At 45.7% G+C, this 27,813-nt stretch overlaps 2 protein-coding genes across 2 annotated transcripts; one reads left to right on the plus strand and one right to left on the minus strand.

Annotated features, from left to right (window-relative positions):
• The first annotated feature begins 1,876 nt into the window (after nucleotides 1-1,876).
• LOC122449327 (2-acylglycerol O-acyltransferase 2-like) lies at nucleotides 1,877-18,526 on the plus strand. The gene is made up of 6 exons (XM_043480848.1): nucleotides 1,877-1,967; nucleotides 11,767-11,945; nucleotides 15,170-15,374; nucleotides 15,692-15,887; nucleotides 17,503-17,702; nucleotides 18,372-18,526. The coding sequence occupies exons 1-6, from the start codon at nucleotides 1,877-1,879 to the stop codon at nucleotides 18,524-18,526; spliced, it is 1,026 nt and encodes a 341-aa protein (XP_043336783.1).
• Nucleotides 9,031-9,777, minus strand: LOC122449562 (protein lin-28 homolog A-like). The gene has a single exon (XM_043481275.1). It carries the CDS (start codon nucleotides 9,775-9,777, stop codon nucleotides 9,160-9,162), a length of 618 nt encoding a protein of 205 aa, XP_043337210.1. The 3' UTR covers nucleotides 9,031-9,159.
• Nucleotides 18,527-27,813: the final 9,287 nt, after the last annotated feature.

Consider the following 27,813-nt stretch of genomic DNA (forward strand, 5'->3'; position numbering starts at 1 on the left):
TATGAACAAAGCTAGTGGAGGTGAAGGTGATGGAATTCCAGTTGAGCTATTTCAAATTCTAAAAGATGATGCTGTGAAAGTGCTGTACTCAATATGTCAACAAATTTGGAAAACTGAGCAGTGGCCACAGGACTGGAAAAGGTCAGTTTTCATTCCAATCCCAAAGAAAGGCAATGCCAAAAAATGCTCAAAGTACTGCACAATTGCACTGATCTCACACACTCAAAGTAATGCCCAAATTTTCCAAGCCAGATTTCAACAGTATGTGAACTGTGAACTTCCAGATATTCAAGTTTGGATTTAGAGAAGGCAGAGGAACCAGAGATCAAATTGCTGACATCTGTTTGATCATCAAAAAACAAGAGAGTTCCAGAAAAACACCTACTTCTGCTTTATTGACTATGCCAAAGCCTTTGACTGCGTGGATCACAACAAACTGGAAAATTCTCCAAGAGATGGGAATACCAGACCTCCTGACCTGCCTTCTGAGAAATCTGTATGCAGGTCAAGAAGCAAAAATTAGAGTTGGACATGGAACAACAGACTGCTTCCAGATTGGGAAAGGAGTACCTCAAGGCTGTATTTAACTTATTTAACTTATATGCAGAGTACATCATGAGAAATGCTGGAGTAGGTGAAGCACAAGCTGGAACTAAGATTTCTGGGAGAAATATCAATAACCTCAGATATACAGATGACACCACCCTTATGGCAGAAAGCAAAGAAGAACTAAAGAGCCTCTTGGTGAAAGTGAAAGAGGAGAGTTAAAAAGTTGGCTTAAAACTCAACATTCAGAAAACTAAGATCATGGCATCTGGTCCCATCACTTCACGGGAAATAGATGGGGAAACAGTGGCAAACTTTATTTTTTTGGGCTCCAAAATCACTGCAGATGGTGACTGCAGCCATGAAATTAAAAGACACTTGCTCCTTGGAAGAAAAGCTATGACCAACCTAGACAGCATATTAAAAAGCAAAGACTTTACTTTGCCAAAAGAGGTCCATCTAGTCAAAGCTTTGGTTTTCCCAGTAGCCATGTATGGATGTGAGGGTTGGACTATAAAGAAAGCTGAGCGCTGAAAAATTGATGCTTTTGAACTGTGGTGTTGGAGAAGACTCTTGAGAGTCCTTTAGACAGCAAGGAGATCCAACCAGTCCATCCTAAAGGAGATCAGTCCTGGGTGTTCATTGGAAGGACTTATGCTGAAGCTGAAACTCCAGTACTTTGGCCACCTGATGTGAAGAGCTGACTCATTTGAAAAGACCCTGATGCTGGAAAGATTGAAGGAGGGAGAAGAAGAAGATGACAGAGGATGAGATGTTTGGATGGCATCATCGACTCAATGCACATGAGTTTCAGTAGGCTCTGGGAGTTGGTGATGGACAGGGAAGCATGGCGTTCTACAGTCCATGGGGTCGCAAAGTGTCAGACACGACTGAGCAACTGAACTGAACTGAACTGAACTGCATATCTATAAAAGGGAACCATGGATTTGACAGGTGAAAGAAGATAATTACTGCAACCAAGTAATACAGTAGGTGAAAAGAGGGCAGGATTGCCGTTTACTTGCTGCTTCACTTGCCAAGTAATGGGCAAGATTTGAGCAAAGGTAATCTGGCAGATGATGTGTTGCCTGAAGAATCCACTGAACTTCTCTTGCTCTGTAACAAGTTTACTCCAGACCAGGTGATTTTGAAGATTTTACCTAAGATACTGCTGGTGGCCAGGTTGGTGCAATGAGACCCTAGAGCTAGACGGACACCCACTCCCAGCTCTCACAAATGCTTAGCGACCTCTGTCAACAACAAAAACTGGCAGGTGTCTCAGACCACAGCCGAGCTCAGAGAAGTCTCTCGAGCAAGCAGAGGAATCAACATGGTTGAGTTTGCACCTTTGTTTGTGCCACTGGAACACAGGCTGCAGACCTTAGCAGTCCTGAAGTGGATCTTCAGTTCCTTGGCCCTGTGTAAAGAAAGCTGAGATGGGACTGGGAGGCCATGGGCACCTGCCACTTCAGGTGCATATAGTGCATTGGTGGCAGAAAGATACAGGTCCCAAGGCTGAACCTAGTGCCTGGGGGTCACCTGGGATGAGGGACATCCTGCTCACATGGCCTTGGGGCTGTTTTGCCATCAGGAGTGTCTCTGACTGTCCATGCCCATCTCACCCAGCCTAGGACCTGGGAGTGTCTGGAGGAGGACAGAGAGTCAACTAACCCTGGGCCTGGAGCTAGAAAGAGGGAAGCTGAGAAAAAGCATCTGGACCCTCTGATGCCAGGAACAGGTGCTTGTCCCTTATCTCAAGGCAAAGGGGATCCCCAAGATGGCCTTAGGAACAGGAGTGACATGGTCCAATCTGTGGGACACAAGCTGTAATTTAGGGATCTTCTGTGTTGGGGTGTTGGGGGAGAGAGATGACAGCGAGCAGTTGTTACCAAATCAAATTTGTTCCTGCTGTGGGAACTCAGTAAAGCCCCTCTACTGACACTGGGTTGTGGTGAAAGAAAGTCCAGGTTTTACTACAGGGTCCAAGCAAGGAGTCCAGAGAGTTAAGGCTCAAAATGCCTGAAACCCCTTTGATTACCAGGGAATGGTATCTAGAGACTGGGTGAGGTAGAGATTCTGGGTGCATGATCAGCTCCTAGAAAATGGTCTGATTTCTGGGTGGTGAGGTAACTTAGAGTCACCATCATCAACTTCCTGGTTTCCCCTGGTCTGAGGTCTATGGGCTGGTGAGCAACTTCCTCCAGCTGCTGGGGGATCAGTATCTGCAAAACCATTCAAATATGAGTCTCAATATGGCTCTTGGGAACAAGCTAACAGTCTTTGAAATTTGTGGAATGGTTAAACTGTTATTTATTTTCTTGCTTGACTGTTTTCTTTTCTTTTTGTCTTTATGATTTCTCTTAATAATATTATTTTTGAAATTTAGTGAAGGCTTAGGAGGGTGAAGATTTTCTACAAATAAGAGGCAGGCAGAGGACATGAGGGATATTTTCCAGGAAGGCTGCATAGGTCCTGCTTGATTACAAGGTTACAACCTATAATAAGGATCACTACATAGACTCATGGGTGAAAACCAGCCCCCTGATTTTTTTTGTATTTACAGTCCATGAGCGAAGAATGGCTTTTACATTTTATATATTTTATTTATTTATTTTTTATAGTTCAATATTTATTTTTTTCCCAATTATCTTTATTAGTTGGAGGCTAATTACTTTACAATATTGTAGTGGCTTTTGCCATACATTGACATGAATCAGCCATGGATTTGCATGTGTTCCCCATCCTGAACCCCCCTCCCACCTCCCTCCCCATCCCATCCCTCTGGGTCATCCCAGTGCACCAGCCCCGAGCACTTGTCTCATGCATCCAACCTGGACTGGCAATCTGTTTCACACTTGATAATATACATGTTTCAATGCAGTTCTCTCAGATCATCCCACCCTCGTCTTCTCTCATAGAGTCCAAAAGTCTGTTCTATACATCTGTGTCTCTTTTTCTGTCTTGCATATAGGGTTATCATAACCATCTTTCTCGAATAGCCAAAGCAATCTTGAGAAAGAAGAATGGAACTGGAGGAATCAACCTGCCTGACTTCAGGCTCTACTACAAAGCCACAGTCATCAAGACAGTATGGTACTGGCACAAAGACAGAAATATAGATCAATGGAACAGAATAGAAAGCCCAGAGATAAATACATGCACCTATGGACACCTTATCTTCAACAAAGGAGGCAAGAATATACAATGGAAAAAAGACAACCTCTTTAACAAGTGGTGCTGGGAAAACTGGTCAACCACTTGTAAAAGAATGAAACTAGAACACTTTCTAACACCATACACAAAAATAAACTCAAAATGGATTAAAGATCTCAATGTAAGACCAGAAACTATAAAACTCCTAGAGGAGAACATAGGCAAAACACTCTCTGACATAAATCACAGCAGGATCCTCTATGACCCACCTCCCAGAATATTGGAAATAAAAGCAAAAATAAACAAATGGGACCTAATGAAACTTAAAAGCTTTTGCACAACAAAGGAAACTATAAGCAATGTGAAAAGACAGCCTTCAAAATGGGAGAAAATAATAGCAAATGAAGAAACAGACAAAGGACTAATCTCAAAAATATACAAACAACTGATGCAGCCAATTCCAGCTCAATTCCAGAAAAATAAATGACCCAATCAAAAAATGGGCCAAAGAACTAAACAGACATTTCTCTAAAGAAGGCATACAGATGGCTAACAAACACATGAAAAGATGCTCAACATCACTCATTATCAGAGAAATGCAAATCAAAACCACAATGAGGTACCATTACACGCCAGTCAGGATGGCTGCTATCCAAAAGTCTACAAGAAATAAATGCTGGAGAGGGTGTGGAGAAAAGGGAACCCTCTTACACTGTTGGTGGGAATGCAAACTAGTACAGCCGCTATGGAGAACAGTGTGGAGATTTCTTAAAAAACTGGAAATAGAACTGCCATATGACCCAGCAATCCCACTTCTGGGCATACACACTGAGGAAACCAGATCTGAAAGAGACACGTGTACCCCAGTGTTCATCGCAGCATGGTTTATAATAGCCAGGACATGGAAGCAACCTAGATGCCCATCAGCAGAGGAATGGATAAGAAAGCTGTGGTACATATACACAATGGAATATTACTCAGCCATTAAAAAGAATACATTTGAATCAGTTCTAATGAGATGGATAAAACTGGAGTGAAGTATGTATATATATATATATATATATATATATATATATATACACACACACACACAGGGTGAAGTATATATATATTACATATATATATATATATATATATATATATATAAAACTGGAGTGAAGTGTATATATATATATATATATATTATACAGAGTAAAGTAAGTCAGAAAGACAAACACCAATACAGTATACTAAGGCTTTTACATTTTAAATGCTTGCATTTTAAATGATTTTGTGTCTATGCAGTATCCTCCAAGTTGCCTCTTGAGCCCCAATATCTGAAATATTTGCAATTCAGCCCCTTTGGAAAGGATTACTTACTTCTGCTCTAGGGAGATTGGGTGTGGGTGGAGAGAAGGGACTCTTTTTCAATGATATTAGGAGATGAGTTTACAGGGCAGAGTGTACAAAATGTCACAAAAGTAAGGGTTTCCAGGGAGCCAGTAAATGCTGCACATATAGTAAATAGATGGTTCATGCTGGGCATAGAGCAGGTGTTTGGGGAGGGGCAAAGAAGTGGCCAGAAAGGTCAACAAGGACCTGTCACTGAAGATTCAGGTCCCAGAAAAAAATACTTTCCAGTGGGTTACTTGTTTAATCTGTTTATTTCCTCTGCTCTGTAATTTACATACTCACACAGGAAGGTAAGCTCCTTTCAAATTGTTGGTCTTGTTCTCATCTGCATCTCCATCTCCTAGAAGAGTTGATGTTGATAAATGTTTGTTTAATGAATGAATGTTGAGAACATGATATGGACATAATAGTTGAATTGAAACCACCACTCATCCTACTAGCTTTCTGTATGAGGTTAGCCAACCTGAATACCCTCTCTGGGTCTTGGCAAAGTGGGGTTTTGCATCTTTTCCTCTTGGTGTTATGAGGGGAAAGAAGGCACTTCCTTTCTTCAGGGACTGAAAATACATCCAAGTTAGGATTTTGCTTGCTGATAGGAATTAAATGGTGAGCCCAGAGTGAGGGAGATGTTTAGATGGGGGTGTTGTTTCTGCTCAAGTAGAAATACCTCCATTTTTAAATTCTCTTTTTCTGACTGAAAAACAAATACATGCTATTTTAACACACTGAAACATAATGTGTGTTCTAAAAGTCAAAGACTTCCCCCAAATCCTACCCTACAAGGAACTGCTATTAACAACTTGGTTCTATTCTCTCGACCAGGATAGTTCTTGTTTCATGGGTACAGAGGTTCAGTTTAGGAAGATGAAAAGAGTTCTAGATAAAGGCTGGTATAGTTACACCACAGTGTGAATTAATTTAATGCCACCAAACTGACTCTCAAAAACCATTTCAAGTATATGCCTAGGAGTGGGAATGCTGGATGGCATGGTTTCTCTATTTTAGTTTTATAAGAAATCTCCACACTTTTCTCCATAAGACCTCTCTCATGAGCCCATAATTTGAAAAGATAGAAGCATCCCAATGTTCATAACAGCACATTTACAATAGCTAGGACATGGAAGCCACCTAAGTATCCATTAGAGTAATGGATAAAGAATATGTGGTAATATAGGTAATGGAATATTACTCAGTCATAAAAAGGGACAAATTAAGGCCATTGTTAGTAACATGTATGGACCTAGAGTTTTCAAAACTGAGTGAAGATACAGCCAAAGAAAGACAAATATCACTTATATGCAGAGTCAAAAAAGAGGTACAATGTACTTATTTACAAAACAGAAGCAGAAAAAAGCCTTATGGTTACCAGGGGATAAGGGGGACAGATGAATTGGGAGATTTTTTTTTTTTTTCAGTACCAATAAGTTTTTATTTATTGTATATTCCCGAGGAAAAGAAAGGGAAGGGAAAAGGGTCAGCGTGTGTATTACAAAATGATAGCAAATGGGAAAGGAAGTACCTGGCACCGCAAAATCAGCCATCAAATAAACACTGCCCAGATGGGGTCGCCAAAGCCCAAGGGGCTGTCTCCTGCCGTTCAGGAATGAGAAGAAGGGATGAAGAAAACAGATGGGTACATGCTTTTCTACCCTCCCTCCCTCCCCATAAATTCAAGATTTCATACAAAGCTTTGGTTTCTAGCAGTAAACATGGAGTTACATTCGTCCGTCTGCTATTAAACAATCTTGTGGCTACTTTGACATAAGTTTCTTGCACCTGCATAAAAGTTCCTGAGTGACTTGGATATACATTCATCCTTCCTTTCGTGGTCTCCCAGCCCCACCTTCTACATGGAAGGCCCCCTTCATTGCTCCTCTCTACCCTTGGATTAGAAATTAAAGTTGGTCTTGATCCATCCAAATACAGCAGTCCGTGTAGCATGAATCACATCAAGGAATGGACATGACTCGAGATTGGCAACAAGGGATGGAGAGATCTTAGCTTCTTCAGGATTTTTGCACAAATCACTTAATCACAGATACCCCACAAATTAAACGTATAGGTATATGGTCTATTTTGGGGGGCACAAACGTGGAAGAGGAGGGGGTAGGAATCTAGTTTTTAGGACAGATCTTGTTTGAAATAGGAAATAGAGGAAGGGGAACACAAAAGAAAGTGTAGTTCAAGACCCCCCCCCCAACTTCAAGAAGAGGGGCCCCCAAGCTTATGTTTCAGATCTTTTTGCCTGGTGCAGAACATTTTGTCAAAGATGCTTTGGCTATTTTTCTCAATATAAAAAGAAGTTTGTAAACAATAAAACCCCAAAAGAACATGGAGAAGACCAACACGTTATATTTACACAAACTAGGCCACCTAGCAATCACCAAATCAGCTACTTGTGAAGTCCTACAAAGCCCAGACAAATATAATAACTAGAGGGGGGCAGCAGTTGGGAGAGACAAGGATCAGACACACATCACCCAATGCATTCTATTGCATTTGCCCCGTGACAACACAGTGAGGTAGGTCTGCAGTGATCTCACAGCTTATAAACGCACCCTCCCCCCCACCACCACCGCCCTTTCTCCTTTAGCTGCCATGATACTAATCACTGCTGCAGCAGGGTAGGACCCTGGCTCTAGGAACCACAAAGAAGCCATTGCTGATGGTCTCTCCAGAAGCCAAGGAGGAAAAGCCCAGAATCGTTAAAGATCTTGTCCTTGCTTCACATATCCATCCTTGGGCAGCTCAAGATGGGTACAGAGGCATTGTTCTTAAAAACCTCTCCTTACCAACTTCCATTTTTTATAAAACACACACCCCCTGTTGTGCATGGTCAGCCTAGCCCAGTCAGGTGAAGGATGGATCTGGTATATAAAGCGAGTCCTGGGATTATAGATCTGGAACAGGAATCCTTTATCACACATACAGATGACCTTTGCCTAATCTTGGCTTCCCCTCTCTGCACTTCTTACCTGGCCCAGCCTCTCCTAACCTCTCTGCACCACGTTTTCCTGTTCAGACCAATTTCCAATCTTTCAGTAGGAAGGAGACCAAGTCATGGGGCAACCCAATTAAAACCTAGTCTCTCATGAAACGCTGAAGATGGAGGGGTTTTAAGAGGACACTATGGCAGAAGAGCCAGCTCTAATTGGCAAAAATGAGGTAGTTCAATAGGCTATACACTCCAAATAGTTGTTCTCTCTGATGATACAGCAACAAAAAGCATTCCTGCCGTGCAGACCCGGAGCTGCTGCTGACTTATCCCTGAGATTGCTCACGTACCTGAGAACACAGTGCAGGAATGAGGGCCTTAGATTAAAATACACAAAAATACAAAACCAGAATATTTATATTACGAAAAAAAAAAAAAGTTAAAATGCACAAGATACGTCATTCGCACACAGCTAGTGCAGTTGGCATCCTGGAGAAAGTGGGACCCAAGGTACAGTCACCCAAGGCAGCAAATAAATAAAATTCAGTTGGCCCAGAATGGGGTGAGAGTGAGCTCAGAAGCACCAAGTGTGCAGCTGTTTCCTCGATCACCCCTTTATCTGTCATCATAATCCATTACTTGGGACAGTTCTTAGCATTCTGTCCCAAGAGGAGGTTATGAGGAGAGAAGAGGAAAACCTTGCCGCCCCTCCGAGATGTTTCCTCCCATGGAATGTGGTGGCTTGTTGGCTGGGTCCATCAATCTGTTCTTCTTAATCTTTACACTCTGATATGGGAAATACTATTCCATATTATTCTTTAAAACAACTTCCGTACCCAGGCCACTTTCAAAAGCTGGAGATTCTGGGGGTGGAGACTCATATAAAGCATGCAGGGAGGGTTAACCCCCAAAGCCCTCATATGCATTTGGAAAGAGCTAATTGGAGTTTCTTTGCCTCACCCCTTCTTCCCACCAAGAGGGAAGAGGGGATGATGCTGTGGACTCCAGCCTCAGATATATGGCAGTGCCAGCTGCCCCCTACCCACCCTGTCCCCACTTTCTCCACTCTGCCGATTGATGCCTGCTCCTCAAAGCTTTCTGATCACAAAAGGATAGCCCCCACCCACTGTGGCTCAATTCTGAGCCTCTGGGAGCATGGCAGAGCTATGGATCTCTTCTTCCTCCTCCCGAAAGTAGGCTGGCTTTCCCTGGGAGCTGGGAGCTTGCTGGGCTTTCAGTGGGCACGAGGCTACCATATGGTTGATGCTCTGGCAGAAATGGCACTTCTTTGGCTGGGGTGGCAGTTTGCATTCCTTGGCATGATGGTCTAGACCTCCACAGTTGTAGCACCTGTCTCCCTTTGATCTGCGTTTCTGCATATTCTTCCCTTTGGGTCGCCTTTCACTCCCAATACAGAACACCCCACCAGGGCCGGTGACTCGGATAGATTCCAGGCCCTTGGCGGACTTCTTAAAGGTGAACTCCACGGCCTCACCCTCCTTCAGGCTCCGGAAGCCCTCCATGTGCAGCTTACTCTGGTGCACAAAGACATCCACCGGGGGGTCGAGCGCGACCCCTGCGCGGGCGGTCATGGACAGGAAGCCGAACCCCATGCGCACGTTGAACCACTTACAGATGCCGGCACCGTGCAGCAGCTGCGGCTCCTCCGCCGAGCGGGCCGCGTCCTCCGGCGCCTCCTCCGGCGCTTTGGCGCAGCCACCTGCGAATTGCTGGTTTGACACAGAGCCCATGGTAGTCGGCTGAGCCCGCGGCCCCGGGCCCCTGCTTGGGCGGCTGCTGGCCCCAGAGAAGTCCGGAGGCAAAAACTAATTGGGAGATTTTGATTGACAAATAACACTACTGTATATACAAAAGATAACATAAAAACCTGCTGTACATCACAGGGATCTCTACTCAGTGCTCTGTAATGATCTTTATGGGGAAAGAATAAAAAGAAAAGTCAGAGTGGATATATTTATGTGTGTAACAGATTTTTTTCCTATACACCTGAAACTAATACAACGTTGTAAATGAACTATACTTTATTGAAAACTTTAAAAGAAAATACTGAAGAGTCATTTTGATGATAAGTATTGTGTTAAATATATTTTACCACCATAAAAATTAAATAACCAAACAAAGTACCCTAAACACAACACTGAAGTCAGCACCATGAGGGCAGGAACTCCTGTCTGTTGTTCACAACTGTACCACCAGCACTTGGCACATTGTAGGTACTCTATAGAAAGCGAGCCTCTGTGAGCCCCAAACTACTTTAATAAGCATTTTGCTACTGCTCAGACTGGGCTTCCCTGGTGGCTCAGCAGTAAAGAATTTTTCTGCAGTGCAGTAGCTGCAGGAAATGTGAGTTCGATCCCTGGGTCTCAAAAATCTCCTAGAGGAGGGCAGGGCAACCCACTCCATTGTTGCCTGGAGAATCCTCTGGACAGAGGAGCCTAGTGGGCTACAGCCCATAGGGTTGCAAAGAGTCAGACACAACTGAAGCAATTTAGCACACATTCAAGTACTATGCAGACTGGGTCAGAAGTCTCCTCTGGGAACTTGGCCATGAATGACAGGCCCCGTTTACCCTACTTTCAAATAGACTACAGGTGGAGGTTGACCTTTAAGAGTATGAGCACATGGTGTTGAGTGTAGGGAATGGAATGGAAAAGATGCAGTATTCTCTAACAGTGAGGCTCCATTGGCATCAGATTAAAGACAGCCCCACAGACCACCTCACCCTGAGTCAAAGCTGAGATTAGCCTTTGAAAAGGACTCAGAATCTTAAATCTGGGAGAAATTCCTCACTGCAACTGCTCCTAGAACTGCTGCACTCCTGATGATCAGGCCAGGCATGAGCAGCCCTCTTCCTCCAACTCTCCTTCACCAGGACAGGGCCTGGCAGCAGAGGAAAGAGTTCAGCGTAAGTTAAAGAGCTCAGGGAGTTGTATCCACTGAGCAGATTAGTGTGGCCAGAATATGGGGTGTAGGCAGGTGAGTGAGGCTGGAGTAAGAGGAGTCTGACCAGCAATAGGGAGCTTGAGGCCAGGCTGAACTGCTTGAGCTGAGCCTCAAAGTTATGAGAAGTCATGGGCAGACTTTAACTAAAAGGGGGATATACATTTCCCTGTGGCTCAGGCGGTAAAGCTCCTGCCTACAATGTGGGAGACTCAGGTTCAATCCCTGCATCAGGAAGATCTCTGAAGAAGGAAATGGCAACCCACTCCAGTATTCTTGCCTGGAAAATCCAATGGACGGAGGATCCTGGTAGGCTACAGTCCATGGGGTCCCAAAGAGTTGGACATGACTTCACTTTCACTTTCATGGTGGAATTATCTGTGGAAAGATGGGCTGGGGTTAGACAGGAAGTGTACTGGCTAGAAAGAATATCTTTTCTCTGGAGTTCTAAAGAATGGATACCAGAAAGAGTTCATCCTGTTACATCTCCACCAGGCATTTATTGAGCACCTGGTGAATACAGTGAGGGAGATGGAGGGGCTAGACCCAGTGAGAAAGCAGTCTGCTGCAGTGGGAAAATGCAAGTTTGAATTTAGGCCAACTCCAGGCTCTCAATGTGACACTGGTGCTGTTGACTGCATTCTCTCCTTCTTAAAGCCTTGGGAAGCTGATCTCTTCCTCCTAGGGTGAGGACTGGACAGGACAATGCAGGCTGGGCATAAAGGAAAGCTCATTCCTTCACACCACTGACCACTAATTGTTCCTGCTCCCCTTCCCAGATTTTGTCTGCTACGTGGTCTTCATAGGCCTCCTGTTCACAAGATTCTGGATGATCAGTATCCTATATGCAATCTGGTGGTACCTGGATCGAGACACACCATGGCAAGGGGGCAGGCAGAGTGCTTTCATAAAGCACTTGACCTTATGGAAATACCTGAAGGACTATTTCCCCATCTCGGTGAGTATGGGGCTGACTAGGGAGTGGTCAGTACCATAATCTCCACGTGTCTATGGGGAAGTGTGACACTGTGTGCAGTGAGCAGAATACTGGGCTGGGAGACAGGTGATAGGCTATCACCACTATGTGGCTAGAGAGTCAGTTTCTGCCTGATTATGGTTCTCCAACTTCAGTGAGGTGAGGTCACTATGAGGACTGATGAATGTACAGGATTTGAGGAACATTGTAAGCCATGTAGTGCAGCACACTTAAGTATATTAACAGGTGTAAAACCGTCAGCAGTCCAAGTTTGGAGTGAAGGAATCTGTAGTAAACATAAATTTTAAGACAGCATCTAGACCACACTTTATCAGACGATGAGTCTGACATCCAGAGATGGAGGAAGGTGTGAGCAAGGATATAGAGCAGGTTCTTTTACTGCTTTTAAGGTTTGTGTATTAGCTTTGAGGGTAGAAGCAGAACAGAGAGCCCTCAGGATATATCCTGCCCCAACTCTAATATGCTGTGTTTCCTTGGACAGAGCTTTGCCCATTCTGAATCTCAGTTTCCCCATGGATCCACAAAACAGTCTGATTACTCCTCTTCTGCCTATCTCTTAATCTCTGGTCTCTGACTCTGGGTACCTCATGTCCATTTTTGATACTTACTCTGGCCCCAAGTATCAGTTCTTAGTGATACAGCCCCTGAATTTGAGTGAACAGATCTTTGGCTCCTTTCCTAAATCTCAGACAGACTAAACCCTTGGATGTAAGCAGCTGTGATGATTAATTGTCCAGTGGGGACAGGAAGGGGAGTGCATTCGGGACACAGAGAAGTGCCAGGCAGGGACAAGTGGCTTTCCTTAGGACACAGGAGAGAAGAATATATAGTCTTCTGTGTATTTGATGTCTGAAGACACATATTCAATGTCTGAAGGTGGATAATGAAGGTTCTAATACAGAGTCTGCAACATGCCAGCTGTATGACTTTGAGTGAGTTAAACATGCTCCTCGAGCTTCAATTTTTTCACGTGTAAAGTGGAAATACTGCCACGTACATCATTGGGTTTTGTGGATTCCATTAGACATTAGGTGATCCTGGGGCTTCTAAGGACAGCATCTGGTTCTCTTTTCACACCTGGAGATGCTCTCTGGCTCTATTTCACACCTGGAGCTGCTGTCAAGTGCATCTCTGGCAGAAAAATTGTGTGGGATGGCTCTGTGTCTGTGTCATCTATATCTCTTCTGTCCCTCCTCTAGCTAGGTATCTCCCCTGGAGGTTTTGTCAGTTGGGCACTATTGAAATTTTGAGAAAATGAACCTGATTTGCAATAATTCCACCTGCACAGAGTTTGGGATTGCTGGCCAGTGCAGGCCTGTGGCATCAGCACCTGCAGAAGGCAGAGAAGACGGAAGGAGAGATGACATGTACTTTGATGCCTCTGTCCTGGACTGAGGTCAGTAGGTAGCACTGTGACTGGCAAACCCTGTATGCGAGACAGCAAAAGAGACACAGATGTATAGAACAGTCTTTTGGACTCTGTGGGAGAGGGTGAGGGTGGGATGATATGGGAGAATGGCATTGAAACATGTAAATTATCATATGTGAAATGAATCACCAGTCTAGGTTCGATGCATGATACAGGGTGCTTGGGGCTGGTGCACTGGGATGACCCAGAGGGATGGGAAGAGGAGGGAGGTGGGAGGGGGGTTCAGGATGGGGAACACATGTATACCCATGGCAGATTCACGTCAATGTATGACAAAACCAATACAATATTGTAAAGTTAAATAAATAAATAAATAAAACTGAAAAAAAAAAAACAAAAAAAAGAACTCCCAAGTCATCAACCTGAGGAGCAAGCCTTGCAGAGATCTTAAGGCAGCAGGAGGTAGGGGGCCAGGGAGTCTCTGCTGTCTACTGAAAAGATACACACAACCTAAAAGTTATGAGGGGCTTTGTTCTGAGACCTTACGAAGGACAGTAGTCAGGAGATAGCCTCTCAGTAGTATCTGAGGAGCTGTTCCAAAAGGTAAGGGAGAAGTCAGGATTTATGGGGTTTTGCTGAGAAAAAAACCCAAAAATGTATGTAGTTAAACATCAGAAGATTAATGCCCGTCAAAGAGCAAACTCAAATAATGATATTAATGGTTTTCTACATATGGAGAGATGCAAAATCTGGGCTTACTGCAATTATTCCTTTGATGTGCATCCTCACCAGTATCCTATTTTTCTCCATCCTGAATTCCTTTCAAGGTCCATTGTCAGTGGCAGCTACAGTGGCTGCTGGCTTGAAGGCAAGCAAGCAGCATTCCTTGTCCTAACAACTCTACTGAAGCTACTCCACATCACAAGTCTTTGCACTCTATGACTCTTACTCTAGAGCTGCCTCCTAATAGTAGTTTCTAGTGAAATTAGGAGACTATGTCTGAGCATTGGAACTTCCTAAACACAACTTATGGGCTTCCTGAGCAGCTAGTGGTGGAGAAGCAGGTAGTGTTTTCCCCAGGACAAGCTGCTTCCACCTCATGCTGAAGTTCAGTCCAGGACCTGGATTTCTATGGGGAGATTTCATATCCCAGAGCAGCAGTATCTACCCAGACCAAGGCCTGAGCAGGGATGTAGTGCTGTGGGCAGGCTGTGACCAGGTGTTAAGAAGTGTTGCAAACTTGGCAGGATACCTCCCTGAGCCCTCCCCTCCGATCACTAGGGACTTGTGCCCCTCTTCGCTGCCCCCACTTCCCAGCACACTGGGATCTCTTACACTGAGTCACAGGGTTTCATGGGTCAGCCCTCCACCCAGGACTGAACTCCAGCTGCCACAGTTCTTGGAGAGATGCTCACCCCTTCCTGCAATGGTTCCCTCATTCTGTGCAGGCTCTGCCTGGGACAAGGTCACCCTTCACGTAGGACAGGTGTTTGTGTCCCTGTCACCCTCCCAGGAGTCTTGCCTCTGCCTTGTGCAGGGGGCCTTCCTTCCCTGGTGGGCTGTATCGGCTTCATCCATTCATGGGTCTGCTCTCTCCCTCTTCATTCCACGGTCTCCCAGGGCATCTCCTCTGCTCCAGGCCTGCACCAGGAACAAGGATGTTCAGATAGGCCGTCTCTAATCTCAGAACACTCACATGGGGATGAGAAAGCTCTTGGGCACAGGGGGCACATAAAAGAGGTCAGCACAGAAAGTCAGCAGGCAGACCAGCAAGGGCACAAGATGAAGCTGATTCACCAGGTTTCTGTTCCTTCAGCTGGTCAAGACCGCAGAGCTGGACCCCTCCTGGAACTACCTCGCTGGCTTCCACCCTCATGGAAATGGGGTGATTGGAGCTTTTACCAACTTGTGCACGGAGAGCATGGGCTTCTCCTCAGTTTTCCCAGGCATCTGCTCGCATTTGATGATGCTGAACATGTGGCTCTGGTTCCCTTTCTTCAGGGATTATGCCATGTCAGTGGGTGAGTCCTCCTACTCTAGGTATCCCAGGAATTGTGAGGTCTGAAGGCATGAGGAGGGATTTTAAGGAGGGCGGTCAAATGTTCTGTACTTCTTCCAAGTGAATGTGTGGTAGACAAGGAGTTGAGACCCAAAGAAGCATTTCCCACAGCTCTGTGCTCAGTGATGAATGTGGAGGGAGAGTTGGAAAAAGGGGTAGTGCTCAGTACCTGTCATCAGGGAACGGCCAGCTGAGGTCTAGAGTAGAACCCAGGCCACATACTCCTGAACCATCTTTTCCTCCTTTACACTATATGTGACTACGTTCCTCTCTCCCCAGGGCTGGTCTTATCAGACAAGGAGAGTGCTACTCACATTCTGAGGAGGAAAGGAAGTGGCAACCTGCTATCCATCGTTGTTGGGGGCGTCAAGGAAGTACTGAATGCCAGGCCTGGAGCCTACAAGCTGGTGCTGTGGAACCACAAGGGCTTCATCAGGCTTGCCCTGATACATGGATATCGGGAAGAGGGTTCAGAGTTTAGCTGGATATTGGCAAGGATTGTATTTTGGAGGGAAGACTACAGAGGCAAATGCAGATTCTATTTTGGCAAGGAGAATCTCAATCCACTGACAATGAAGAGTCTGTCTTGGTGATCAATGTACTGTTTCATGCCCAAATACCCAGAGATGATTCTAGAAGAAAGATTTTGTGACTAAAGGATTTTTTTTTAATGTAAAAACAATTATTTTTTATTCATTATATAATCCACATGGCTAACAGCTTGCTTCTGAAATAATTAGTTGTAAACAAGCCACCACACTTAAGAATATTACTTATTAATAATAGGAGTTAGTTTTTCTTTCTTTTTTTTTATTATTTTTATTTAGTTGGAGGCTAATTACTTCACAACATTGCAGTGGGTTTTGTCTTACATTGACATGAATCAGCCATGGAGTTACATGTATTCCCCATCCTGATCCCCCCTCCCACCTCCCTCTCCACCCCATTCCTCTGGGTCTTCCCAGTGCACCAGGCCTGAGCACTTGGTGACTAAAGGATTAAGTCTCATGGATTATATTGCTGAAAGCTTGTGTTGCATTTGAGACCTAGGGAATTTGGGTGAATGGAGTTTGGGGCATAGCTTAGAGCTGTCTCTCATCTTAAAATATCTGTGAAGAAAAGAAACAAGCCAGAGCCGAAGAGATTTTTCCAGAAATTTTGCAGTTGTTTTATACCTGTGATGTTTCTTGGCAGTATTCTGGTCTTCCTGTTATGTAACTGGGAAGGGTTAATTTTGAATTTATGCTGGATCTGCTTCTGTGCCTTAAACCCTCATCTTGCAGCTGTTGTTGGTATTCAGTTGAGCTAAGTCACTCAGTTGTGTTCAACTCTTTGTGATCCTATGGGTTGCAGCAAGCCAGGCTTCCAGAGATTGCTCAAACTCATGTCCATCGAATTGGTATGCCATCCATCCTCTAGCTAGCATTACTTTGCTAGTGTGTGAGATGAGTGCAACTGTGTGGTAGTTTTAACATTCCTTGGCATTGCCTTTCTTTGGGATTGGAATGAAAACTACACTTTGTTAGCGTAGGCACACATAATGGCCTGCCTAAGGGAGATAACCTGAGCCACCCACCTGTGAAGGATTGCGAGGAAGTGAAACTAACACATTCCCCTACCTGAAATTTACCATTTTAAGGGATGTTTGCAAGGATCAAATAGTAATTTTACTTTGTTTCCTCACTTCCTCCCCATCTCTGATCCATTAAAGAACCTGGCAACCAGGCCCTGACAAGATGGTTATTTTGAGGTGCTAGCCTGCCATTTTCTCAGTCAGCCAGCTCCTGAAAAAGCCCCTTCCTCATCCCAACAGTACATCTCAGATTCCTTGGCCTATCTTTCAGCAAGCAGAACGAGCTTGTACTTGGTAACAATCCCACTGCCAGTTGGTGGCCCTGAGAGGAGCCATGACCTGCCTGAAATCATAAAGCTAGGCCATGGCAGACCTGAGAGACACCCGAGGCCTCCTACTTTTGGTCCAGGGCTCTGTCCTCTGCTTGAGTTCCTGTTCATAGGTCCCTGAGGGAAGTTGGGTGACCAGCTTGTGCCTTCTTTCCCCTCCACACGCCCTCTCTCCTGTCTCCCTCTAGGGCAGCTCTGGTGCCAATCTTCTCCTTTGGGGAGAATGACATATATGACCAGGTTGAGAACTCCCCTGGCTCCTGGCTGCACTGGTTCCAGGACCGACTTCTAAAGACCACAAGATTCTCCATCCCGCTCTTCTACGGCCGTGGAGTCTTCCAGTACAGCTTTGGTCTTATGCCCTACCGCCGGCCCATCACCACCGCGGGTGAGCCTAGACCCAGGCTGGGAGGGGAAAGGGCTACACAACAAGGGGCTTGGGCTTGTGCTTCAAAGGGACATGTACAAAGGCCAGAAACATTCTTGACCTCATGGAACTCATGTTCTAGATTGAGAAACAGACACACAGGTCAATGTAAAGCAGTCTGGGGAGGGAACTCTAACTGAGGTAAACAGATCATTCGCCACTACTGATTTCTGAGCACCTACTGTGTAGCAGGCACTGCACTGGCTCCTTACATGCAACTGCTCAGTTTGCGCAACAACTTTGGAGGCAGGGACTATCATCCCCATTTTATCGATGGTGAATGTAGACTCAGAGAAAGTAAATCACTTCCAAAAGATCACCCTGTCCTTGAGTAAGGATGCTGAGACGTGAATCAGAATCTACTTGACTTTTATTATCCCAGAGAGGAGGGTTTGATTCTGACAGGAGAATCTCAAAAGGCTAATTGGAGAAGGTGAATACAAAGGAAGGGAATTCCAAATCTGTTAGTATTGTACATAAAATAGCAATCAGCAGGCTGGGAAGGAGAGCCTGGGGAATTTTCCTGTAAATAATGGGCATGGGCTTTAGTGCATGGACTTAGCAGGATCTCTTCAGCTATTGAGACATTTCATCTTGCTCTGGGCCATCACTCAGCTCTGTGTCTTGCAGTGGGGAAGCCCATCGAAGTGCAGAAGACATCACATCCCTCCCAGGAGGAGATGGACAGCCTGCACCAGTGCTACATCAGGGAGCTGAGCAACCTCTTCAAAGCCCACAAGCTCAAGTACAGCGTCCCAAAAGACCAACACTTGAAGTTCTACTGAGTACCTCTCCAGAAGAGGGGCTGTCCCAAAGGGCAGGGCTGGCATTAGAGAGGATGGAGGGAGGTGCTGTGATCCCAGAAGGTTTCCTGGAGGTGTCTGTTGAACACATCTCCAGAGCCTTCACTGATTCCTGCATTTCCACTTCATGCCAGGCCCTGGGTCACAGCTAGCTCTGTGACAAAGGAGACCAGACTGTGGCATCAGTGATTTGCTCTCCTACACTGACTCCTCTGTAGTGGGCCCTCTCCTTGGTTCTGCCCACTTGAGAAATGGGAGAGATGCTTGGAGAAAATGATGTCTATGTCTCCATCATCTGTGGTCCTGTCACTCAATGGGCAGGACAAGAGCAGCTCCAGTTAGCAGGTTTCTCTTCCTCTGCCTTGATTGACAGCACAGAAGCAGCCCCCAGCTTCAATTTTTTCTCCGAGAAACTCCTCCATCCTGCAACCTGCCTGTCCCAGCTCCTACCTCCCTGAGATGAAGAGGAGGGCGAGGCCACAACCCCATGACTTATCCTGGCACTTTTGAGTTTCTGAGTCCTCTGAGCCCCAGAGTAGCAGCCAGAGGAGCCGGGAAGTAGGGAAAGAGACTTGAGCTCTGTCACTGGATGAATGACCAGGGGCGGACCTCTTCACCCTCCGTCTGAGTCTCAGTTTCCCCAAGGGACTATGATGACCTCTCACCTCAGCTGTGATGTCACATGGACTGAAAGCTCCATGATGTGGCCACTACTCCTCATTTGTAACTTCAGCCTCGACCATGACATAGAAGGGAGCTCCATGTCAATTCATCAATGAAAAGATTGATTCAGTGTTCTTCTCTTTCTCCACCCTACTCCCCAACTGGGAACACTGGTCAAAGCCTCCCATTTAATCCCAGTCTGGCCCTGCAGCCCTACTGCCCTGTTTCCCCTTCCCAGATGTGGGATCCGAAGGGCCAGAGAATAGCATGTTACCTATTCCTCCCTGACCATTCAGCTCCAACTTAGAACCTCTGCCCTGTTCTGTGGGAGACAAGGGGGAAGCTATGTACAGACACAGGGCAAACCAGCCAGAGAAGGAACATGAGGAATGAGTGTTCTGTGTCTGCAAGCAGGGCAGATGGAGACATGCCTCTGATGAGATGAATTCTGGGTCACTGGGTCTGAAACACACATTATGAGTGAGGGACAGGATGGCAGGGTAGGGCCAGTACTGTGAACTCTCACATCTAGAGTAGGAAAGCAAGTTCTTTTCCTTCCAGAAGCTAATCACACCAATATGTACAAATGGAGGTGGGATTATTTTGTGAATGGAAATTTGGGTGTAAGCCTGGCCCAGCCCTTTTCAGTGACTTTGCAAGTCACATCCTTTTTAAACCTCAGTTTTGTTTTCAGAGAAAAAAGCATCACAATTCATAGCTTGGGTTTATGAGTGGGAAAAATATTTTGAGATCATTGGTCATTCTCTGGCCTGTGAGGAGTAATGGGGAGTAGATGTAATTAGATTCTGGTTGTAAATGTGCCCAACATCTCATGATGACCTTTTCTGACCCTAAGAGGTGGGTCCTATAGCATCCCAAGAGAGGCAGAAATCAAGAGCAGTGTGGTTGAGAGGGGGAGTGATGGTTTCCACCAAGGAAGAGGGAGGAAGTGGCAGGTGGGCAGGACCGTGAAGGATGGGCAAAATTTGCCGAGCGAGAAGTACCTACCCACTGCAGTTTTCTAGAACTGGGTATTGAACTAGTGCAGACATTAGTGGCTAAAGAGGGCAAGGATTTGTTATGTCCACATCTCTGTGGATGGCTGGATGGTTATTCTCAGAGTTCCTGCTCTCCCACCTGTAGTGTCCTGGGAACTGCTGATCTCTTTCATTTGACTCCTTATCTCCTCAATTTGGTCAATCAAAGATCACCTCCTGGGACTTTTCTGGAGGTCCAGTGATTAAGACTTCATGTTTCTAATGCAGGGATGCAGGGAACTGGGATTATATCCTTGGTCAGGGATCTAAGAGCCTTCCCAGGTGGTGCTAGTGGTAGAGAACCCACCTGCCAATGTAGGAGAAGCAAGAGACATGGGTTCAATCTCTGTGTCAGAAAGATCCCCTAGTGGAGGGCATGTAACCCACTCCAGTATTCTTACCTGGAGAACTCCATGGACAGAGGAGCCTGGCAGGCTACAACCCACAACGTCACAAGGAGTCAAACTTGACTGAAGTGACTTGGTACACTGTTGGGAGCTGCCGGGATGCACCCAGTCCATGACAAGGTCATGGGACAAGAGAGGAACCTGCAAGGCAGCTCTTCCTCACATGGGGCTGCCCTGGGGGCCCGATATGTCCCCTCCAGAGCCACGGGGACGAGAAAGGAATCTGCAAGGCAGCTCTTCCCCTCGAGGTTGTCCCAGGGGCTGGGTATGTCCCTTTCTTCCTTCTGTCTTACTGTTGTTGGGCTTTCTATTAATTTTTGGAAATGATAATATATAGTAATAAGGCCTCGCTGGAAAAGTCCAAGCCTTTTTGGAAATGCTTAAGATTGCTCTGGCTCAGGACACGACCATGAACATCAAGTCATAAAAGAAAAAGCCACAGGTATAGTTTGGCTGCTTGCTTAAAAGATTATAATGTTCTAGAATAGAAAAGAGTAGAGGTATTTAGATTTAGAAGTAGATATACTGCTTTAGTTTACTTGCTCCTTGGTTGAAAGGGTTTTCACTATTGCTATTTCCTTGCTGCTATTTGTTCATTGTTTCCCTTTCTTTAAACAACATGGGATATTATGGGTATTTTTGTAAAATTAGAAAATGGGGTATATAGGATTTTAATAGAAGATTTATATTAACCAGCTTTACTGCCATTATTTTACTATTAATAGAGGTGTTTTGCTGCTTTAGAGGTGTTTTTGCTCTTTAATAGTTAATCGTTGTAAATTGAGATTTTGTGGTTTTAGGTAAAGAAAAATATCAGGTTTTTTTCATGGTACTATTTTCAGAAATGTCAAATATGTTACTGTAACCCTTCCCATGTATTCTTTTATTGTCCAAAGAATTTACACTATACCTGAGATTTGTGAAACATTGTTTTTGTTAGAGTGAGAATGTTAGGCCATTGAGGCAAGAAGATTATGTACGGGACATTTAAGTATAAACCCTGTAATTGGAAACGTTCTAGATGAATGCTTAGGGGAAAAACATGGGGAAAAAAATATTGATGGAAGCACAAACCAATATCTGATGTAATATGTGGTGATTTAAGGGGGAGGTAACATTCATTCTATAAAAACTGAGCTATCTTAAAAATAAAAAAAAAGGCTACCTCTTCTACACAACGTCTGTGTGTGTGTGTCTGCCTGTCTTCTTCCTCGCCGACGCCACTCATCCCTTGGGTATTCCTGGTCCTGCCAGGGCTGGACCTCGGCAGTACACATGCATGCAGAGAAATAAGATCCCATATACTGCATGGCATGGCCAAAATAAATACCTGAAGTCAACTTCTTGTCAGATGTCAGTGCACATCCCCTAACCTGAAAACCTGCTCTCCCAACCCAGTGTCCTATATCACAGTTCAGTTCATTTTAGTCGCTCGGTCATGTCTGACTCTTTGCAACCCCATGGACTGTAGCACACCAGGCTTCCCTGTCCATCATCAACTCCCAGAGCTTACTCAAAGTCATGCCCATTGAGTCTGTGATGCCATGCAACCAGTTAGTTACTCATATTGTAGGCTAGCTTGGAGTGAAGAAGCCATGACAATAAGTAGATGAGTGGTCAACTATGTCCCCAGGGAACTGGAAGCACCTGAAGGTTCCAATTCAGTTCAGGAGGAGGCTGTCAACCTGCTCCAGAAGGGGACAGTTACAGAGCTTAGAGTGGCGTTGGAGGATCCACTCCCAAGCTCTTCCATGCAGTTGCTGGCAGAAGGCTTCAGAGCCCTGTATGTGGGCCTCTCCATCACGCTGCCAATTGCTACTCACCAGGATTCTCCAGAGTAAGACAGTCACAAAGTAGATAGAGCAAGAATTCTAGGAGACTGGCACACACACGTGCGCGCGCGCGCACACACACACACACACACACACACACACAGAAACCACATACCTTCTACAACCTAGTCTCTGAGTCAGTCACCATGAATTCTGCCTTACTTTATCAGTTCCATGCAATGCCCTAAGTCCAGCTCACACTCCATAGGAGGGTGTGACTCCTGGAGTGAAGTAACTGAGGGTGTATTGCAGGCGCTACCACAACAACAGCCCACGAGCCCTCAGAGATTGGACTAGGCAACCCCAGTGCTGTGGGTGTTGCAGGAGGTTGTCTGCCTGGAGGACACAGACTGAAATGCCCACACAGCAAGGCCCTAGGTGGGTCAAAGGTGTGAGTACAGGTCAGAGGTGGAAATCATGGCTGTGACCACAGGTCTGGATGGGATATAGTACAAGGTGACCACTGGGCCTAGGGCACCTGGATGAGGGATGGGGACAGACTGGCTGGGCCAGAGAGAAGGGGATTGCCCCTTGTTCACAATTACCTTGGAGGCCTCTACCAGACAAACAAGGTAGGAGCGAAGAGACTGATCTCAGAAGAGGGTTATCTAGAGAGATACCTGAATAGGAATATCTCCACTGGACTTTTTGTGAACAAAAGTGTCCTTTTATGTGTTAAGCACTGACACGAGGCTGTTTGTTAAGCAGTCGGCCTCCCCATGGATACAGAGAGCCAGGAGCTGCACAGCAAGGGAGACGTAAGGCTAGAGATGCAGTTTGGAAGTGTTCGTCCTGTAGACACACTCCAAGGCCATGAGACTGGATGAGGTCTCCGCTGGAGAGAGGGTGGAGAGAAGAGGGAGGGTCCAGGGGCTGAGGAGACAGGAAGGCCCCCAACACTTAGCCTGGTGAAAGATAAGAGCCACCGCGGAGAACCAGGGGCAGCCAGAGGGGCAGCAGGGAAACCAGAAAAGTGTAGTCACAGATCAAGTGGTTTCAAGGAGGGAGGGAACAGCTGTGTCTGAGGCTGCTGAGAGGTCAAGATGAGAGCTGAGAATCGATCACTGGATTCAGCAGTGGGGAGACCACCAGTTAACTTGTCAAGGGCAGTTCCATGGAACAGTGATGTTTGAAGTCTGCAGGAGGGAGGATAGAATGGGATGGGAGGGTATGGAATTCAGACAGTTATTCCATGAGTTGTGCTGTGCAAGCTAGCTGAGGAATAGGGCAGGCGGTGGAGGAGATTGTGGGGCTGAGAGAATTTTAGGCTGGAGCTGTAAATACATATTTGTGGAGTGGAACAGTGGACCTGTTCCACTGTCCAGGATGAATGGAGACAGTTACTACAGCTAGGTAATTGGAAATGTGGGACAATGACAGAATTGCTCTATATTTGTTTCTTCACTTGAGAAGTGACTGCAAGATTCAAGCAAATAGAGGAAGATGATCTGGCAGCTAAGGTGTTTCCTGAGGAGGCAAATGTTCAAAAATTTCTCCTAGGGAAGAGGCCCCATTCCTGCTGGGTCAGAGGGCCACTGGGGCTAGGTTGGGCTGAGCACACACATGCTTAGGCAAATGTTTAGGCAATCTCTGGCAGCGTCAAAAACAAGCAGGTTTCTCCAACCACAGCAGAGCTCAGAGGAGGTTCCAGAGCTAGCAAAGGAGCCAGCATGATGTTGTTCACACCATGGTTGGTGCCGTGGGAGTACAGACTGCAGACCTTTGCAGTCTTTGTATTGGATCTTCTCCTTCATGGCCCTGGGTAAGGAGTGCTGGGTGAGGAAAGGGAGACCATGGGCACCTGTCATTCCAAATGCACATGGGACATTGATGGGGGAAAGACACAGGACTTAAAGGGGTTGCTGAGCTCAGCGCCTGGAGGTCGCCTGGGATGAGGGACATCTTGCTCAGCTGGCCTTGGGGGACCTTTGCCAGCAGGAGTGTGTCTGACTGGCTGCACCCACCCCCAGCCTAGCCCAGAATCTTGGAATATCAGATCAAATAGCCGTTGGCCTGGAGTTAGAGGGAGGGCAACTGAGAAAAGAGATCTGGGCCCAATGGTGCCAGGAGCAGGAACTTGTCCCTTGTCCCTTCTGCTGAGGTCAAAATGGAGCTCAGGAGAGCTGTAGGTATGGGAGGGGCAAGGTCCAGTCTGGCACAGTTCCTGTGGCTGCAATCAGGGTATCTAGTGTGTTTGTGGTGTGGAGGGTTAACTGACACAGGGAGTAGCCATGTTCTCCATCAGAGTTCACCAAATTAAGCAACAAATCCAAGCCACTGGTTGTTTTCATACTCTATAGCCCTGGAGCCAAGAATGGCTTTTACATTTTTAAATAGTCATGTGTTTATGTGATATTCTCCAAGTTGCCTCTTAATTCTCATAGTATAAATATCTTTAAGCAGGGTCTTTAAGAAAAGATTACTTCCCCTGGTATAGGGAGACTGGCACTTTGGACAGAAGGTGTCCCTTTCCTGAGAAAGTTAGGAGATGGGTCCACAAGACAGGATTTTTAGGCTACAGGAGACTAAGGGCTTCCAGTGTAGGAGCTGACACCATACATATATTAAACAGCTGGTTCACACTGGACATAGAGCAGGCATTTAGGGGAGAGGGAAAGAAGTGGCTGGAAAAGTCAACTAAGACTATCACCAAGGACTCAGGGCCCAGAAACAAATACTTTCCAGGGGGTTATTTTTTGTTTACTGTTTCCTTTCCTCTCCTCTATAATTCACACACTCACACAGGAAGGTAAGCTCCTTTCAAATAGTTGGTCTTGTTCTCAGTTGCATCTCCAGCTCCTAGAAGATTGGTGTTGATAAATGTTTATTGAAAGAATGAATGTTTTAGTGCACAATGGAGCCAAATAGTAGAATTGAATGCCAGGTCCCATCCTACTAGCTTGCTGTGTGAACTTAGCCAACCTGCATACCCTCTCTAGGCCTCTGTAAGGGAAGGTTTTACATTTTTCCCCTTTGGTGTTATGAAATAAAAGAAGTGGGTCTCCCTTCCTCAGGACTGAAAGACTCCCAAGTTAGGATTTTGCCTGCTGACAGGGGTTAAAGGGTGAGCCAAGTGTGAGGGTGAGGCTGAGGGAGAGGGGGTGAAGGAGTCTTTTGGGCCTAGAAAATAAAACAACCGTCTCAAAGGCCCTTGCTGAATCTTCTAACTTCGGAGAAAACAAAACAGAACTTTAGTTACGCCCTGATGCTCCAGCCTGGTTGCATCTATCTGGGACTTATCACCCCCCATCCAAAACCTTCAACCCCCTACACCTGCCCAGAAGACTTATCACCCCCTGCCCAACTACAAATGTCATCTCAACTAAAGAATACTCAAAATATCCCGCCTGATTAACGTTTACCCTTATTGCTTCCACAAACCTCCCTATAAATATGAAGCCTCCCTGATCCCTCTTGGCGCTCAGCCTGGTTGTTAGGCTGACTGTCGCCCCTCCTTGCCTCAATAAAGGTAACCTACTTCTCTTGAGGTCGTCTTTCCTTTTCTGGGGCTTCCCTGGTGGCTCAGAGGTTAAAGTGTCAGACTGCAATGTGGGAGACCCGGGTTTGATCCCTGGGTCCTGAAGATCCCCTGAAGAAGGAAATGGCAACCCACTCTAGTATTCTTGCCTAAAGAATCCCATGGACGGAGAAGCCTGGTGGGTTACAGTCCACGGGGATGCAAAGAGTCAGACACGACTGAGCGACTTCAAAAAAAAAATTCCTTTTCTGCCTCAGCTGGAACTATACCTTACAGGTGGGCTGGGGGGTTGCAGCGGTGCCGAGGTCTTTTGGTCAAGGGGGAATGCCCTGCATGTGGGTTTTTCCTAACATTTTTTTTTTCTAAATAAAAAACTAACACATGCTCTTGTAACACATCTAAACAAAATGTTTGTCCTAAAACTGAAAAGTTTTCCCCATTATTAACAACTTGGTTTTATTCTCTAGAGCTGGTTTTCTGAAAGTGGAAGTAGCCCACACAGACTTGATTTTGCCTAAGGGCAGAGACCTAGCAAGGCTCTTTATCTTTTTCTCCACATTGGGCTTCCCTTGTGGCTCAGTTGGTAAAGAATCTGCCTGTGATGTGGGAGTCATAGCTTTGATCCCTGGGTTGGGAAGATCCCCTGGAGAAGGGAAAAGTTACCCTCTCCAGTATTCTGGCTTGGAGAATTCCATGGACTATACATGGATCACAAACAGTTGGACATGACTGAGTGACTTTTACTTTTCACACTGTAGTGACAAAATAAATAAATAAAATTCAAGTCAAAACCCTGGACATTTTGTCTCCAGTGACATTTTACCTCCTTCCTCCAGATTTGTGCGAGTCAGCTTGAGAAGGCCAGGAATTTCTGCCAGTTCATACTTGTACCACCAGCACCTGACACATCATAGGAGCTCTGTGTAAAGTGAGCATCTGTGAACATCAACTTACTTCATTTGGCTTATGAATTTTAACTACGATTCTGATTGAGGCAAAAGACCCCTCCTCCTAGAAGCCTTCCAGGAATAACAGCACAGTCTGTTCTATTTTCAGATGGAGTAAAAGTGGAAACTGACCTTCTTTAAGAGTATGAGTGCATGATGTTGAGTGGAGTGAGTGGATTTAAGGGGGAGCAGTGTTCCCTGAGAATGAGGTTCTACCAACATCAAATTAGTTGCAGCCCCACAGATCCCCCACCTGTGAGAGGAAGCCGGGATTAGCCTGTGGTAGGGACCCAGAATCAAAGATCAAAGGGAAATTCCTCACTGGGCCTGATTCTAGCCCTGCTTCAGTCCTGGCCTACAGGCCAGCGACAAGTTGGTTTCTTTCTCTCTCCCTCATTCAGCAAGAAAGGGCAGGGCAGGCAGAGGAAAGTGCAGAAGATTGAAGGAGCTCAGGGAGTTGTAGGAACACTGAGTAGCTTAGTGTGGCAGGAGCCCAGGGTGCATGTGGGTGAGTAAGGCTGGAGCAAGAGGGATTCAGACCAGCTGTGAGGAGCCTGAATGCCAGGCTGAGCTGCTTGGGCTGTGCTTCAAAGTTATGAGAAGTTGAATTAGAGGGAAGATCTGATGGGATTTATCTATGGAAAGATGGGCTGAGAGTAGGTAGAAAGGGGCTGGGCAGAAAGAATGTCTCCTATTCTCTGAGGTCCCAACAGTAGAAACTAGAAATAATTAATCCAGTCACAACTCCCCCAGTCATTTATTAAGCACCTGGTGAATACAGATTACTTAACTAGACAGAGAGTGAGATGGAAGGGAAGACTGGAGTGAATAAGCAGCCCTGTACAGTGGAAACAAGTGAGTTTGAAATTAGATTTATGTGGCTTCAAATCCAGGTTCTCAGTGTG

The sequence above is a fragment of the Cervus canadensis genome, chromosome 11 (assembly GCF_019320065.1).
Source record: "Cervus canadensis isolate Bull #8, Minnesota chromosome 11, ASM1932006v1, whole genome shotgun sequence".
Lineage (NCBI taxonomy): Eukaryota > Metazoa > Chordata > Mammalia > Artiodactyla > Cervidae > Cervus > Cervus canadensis.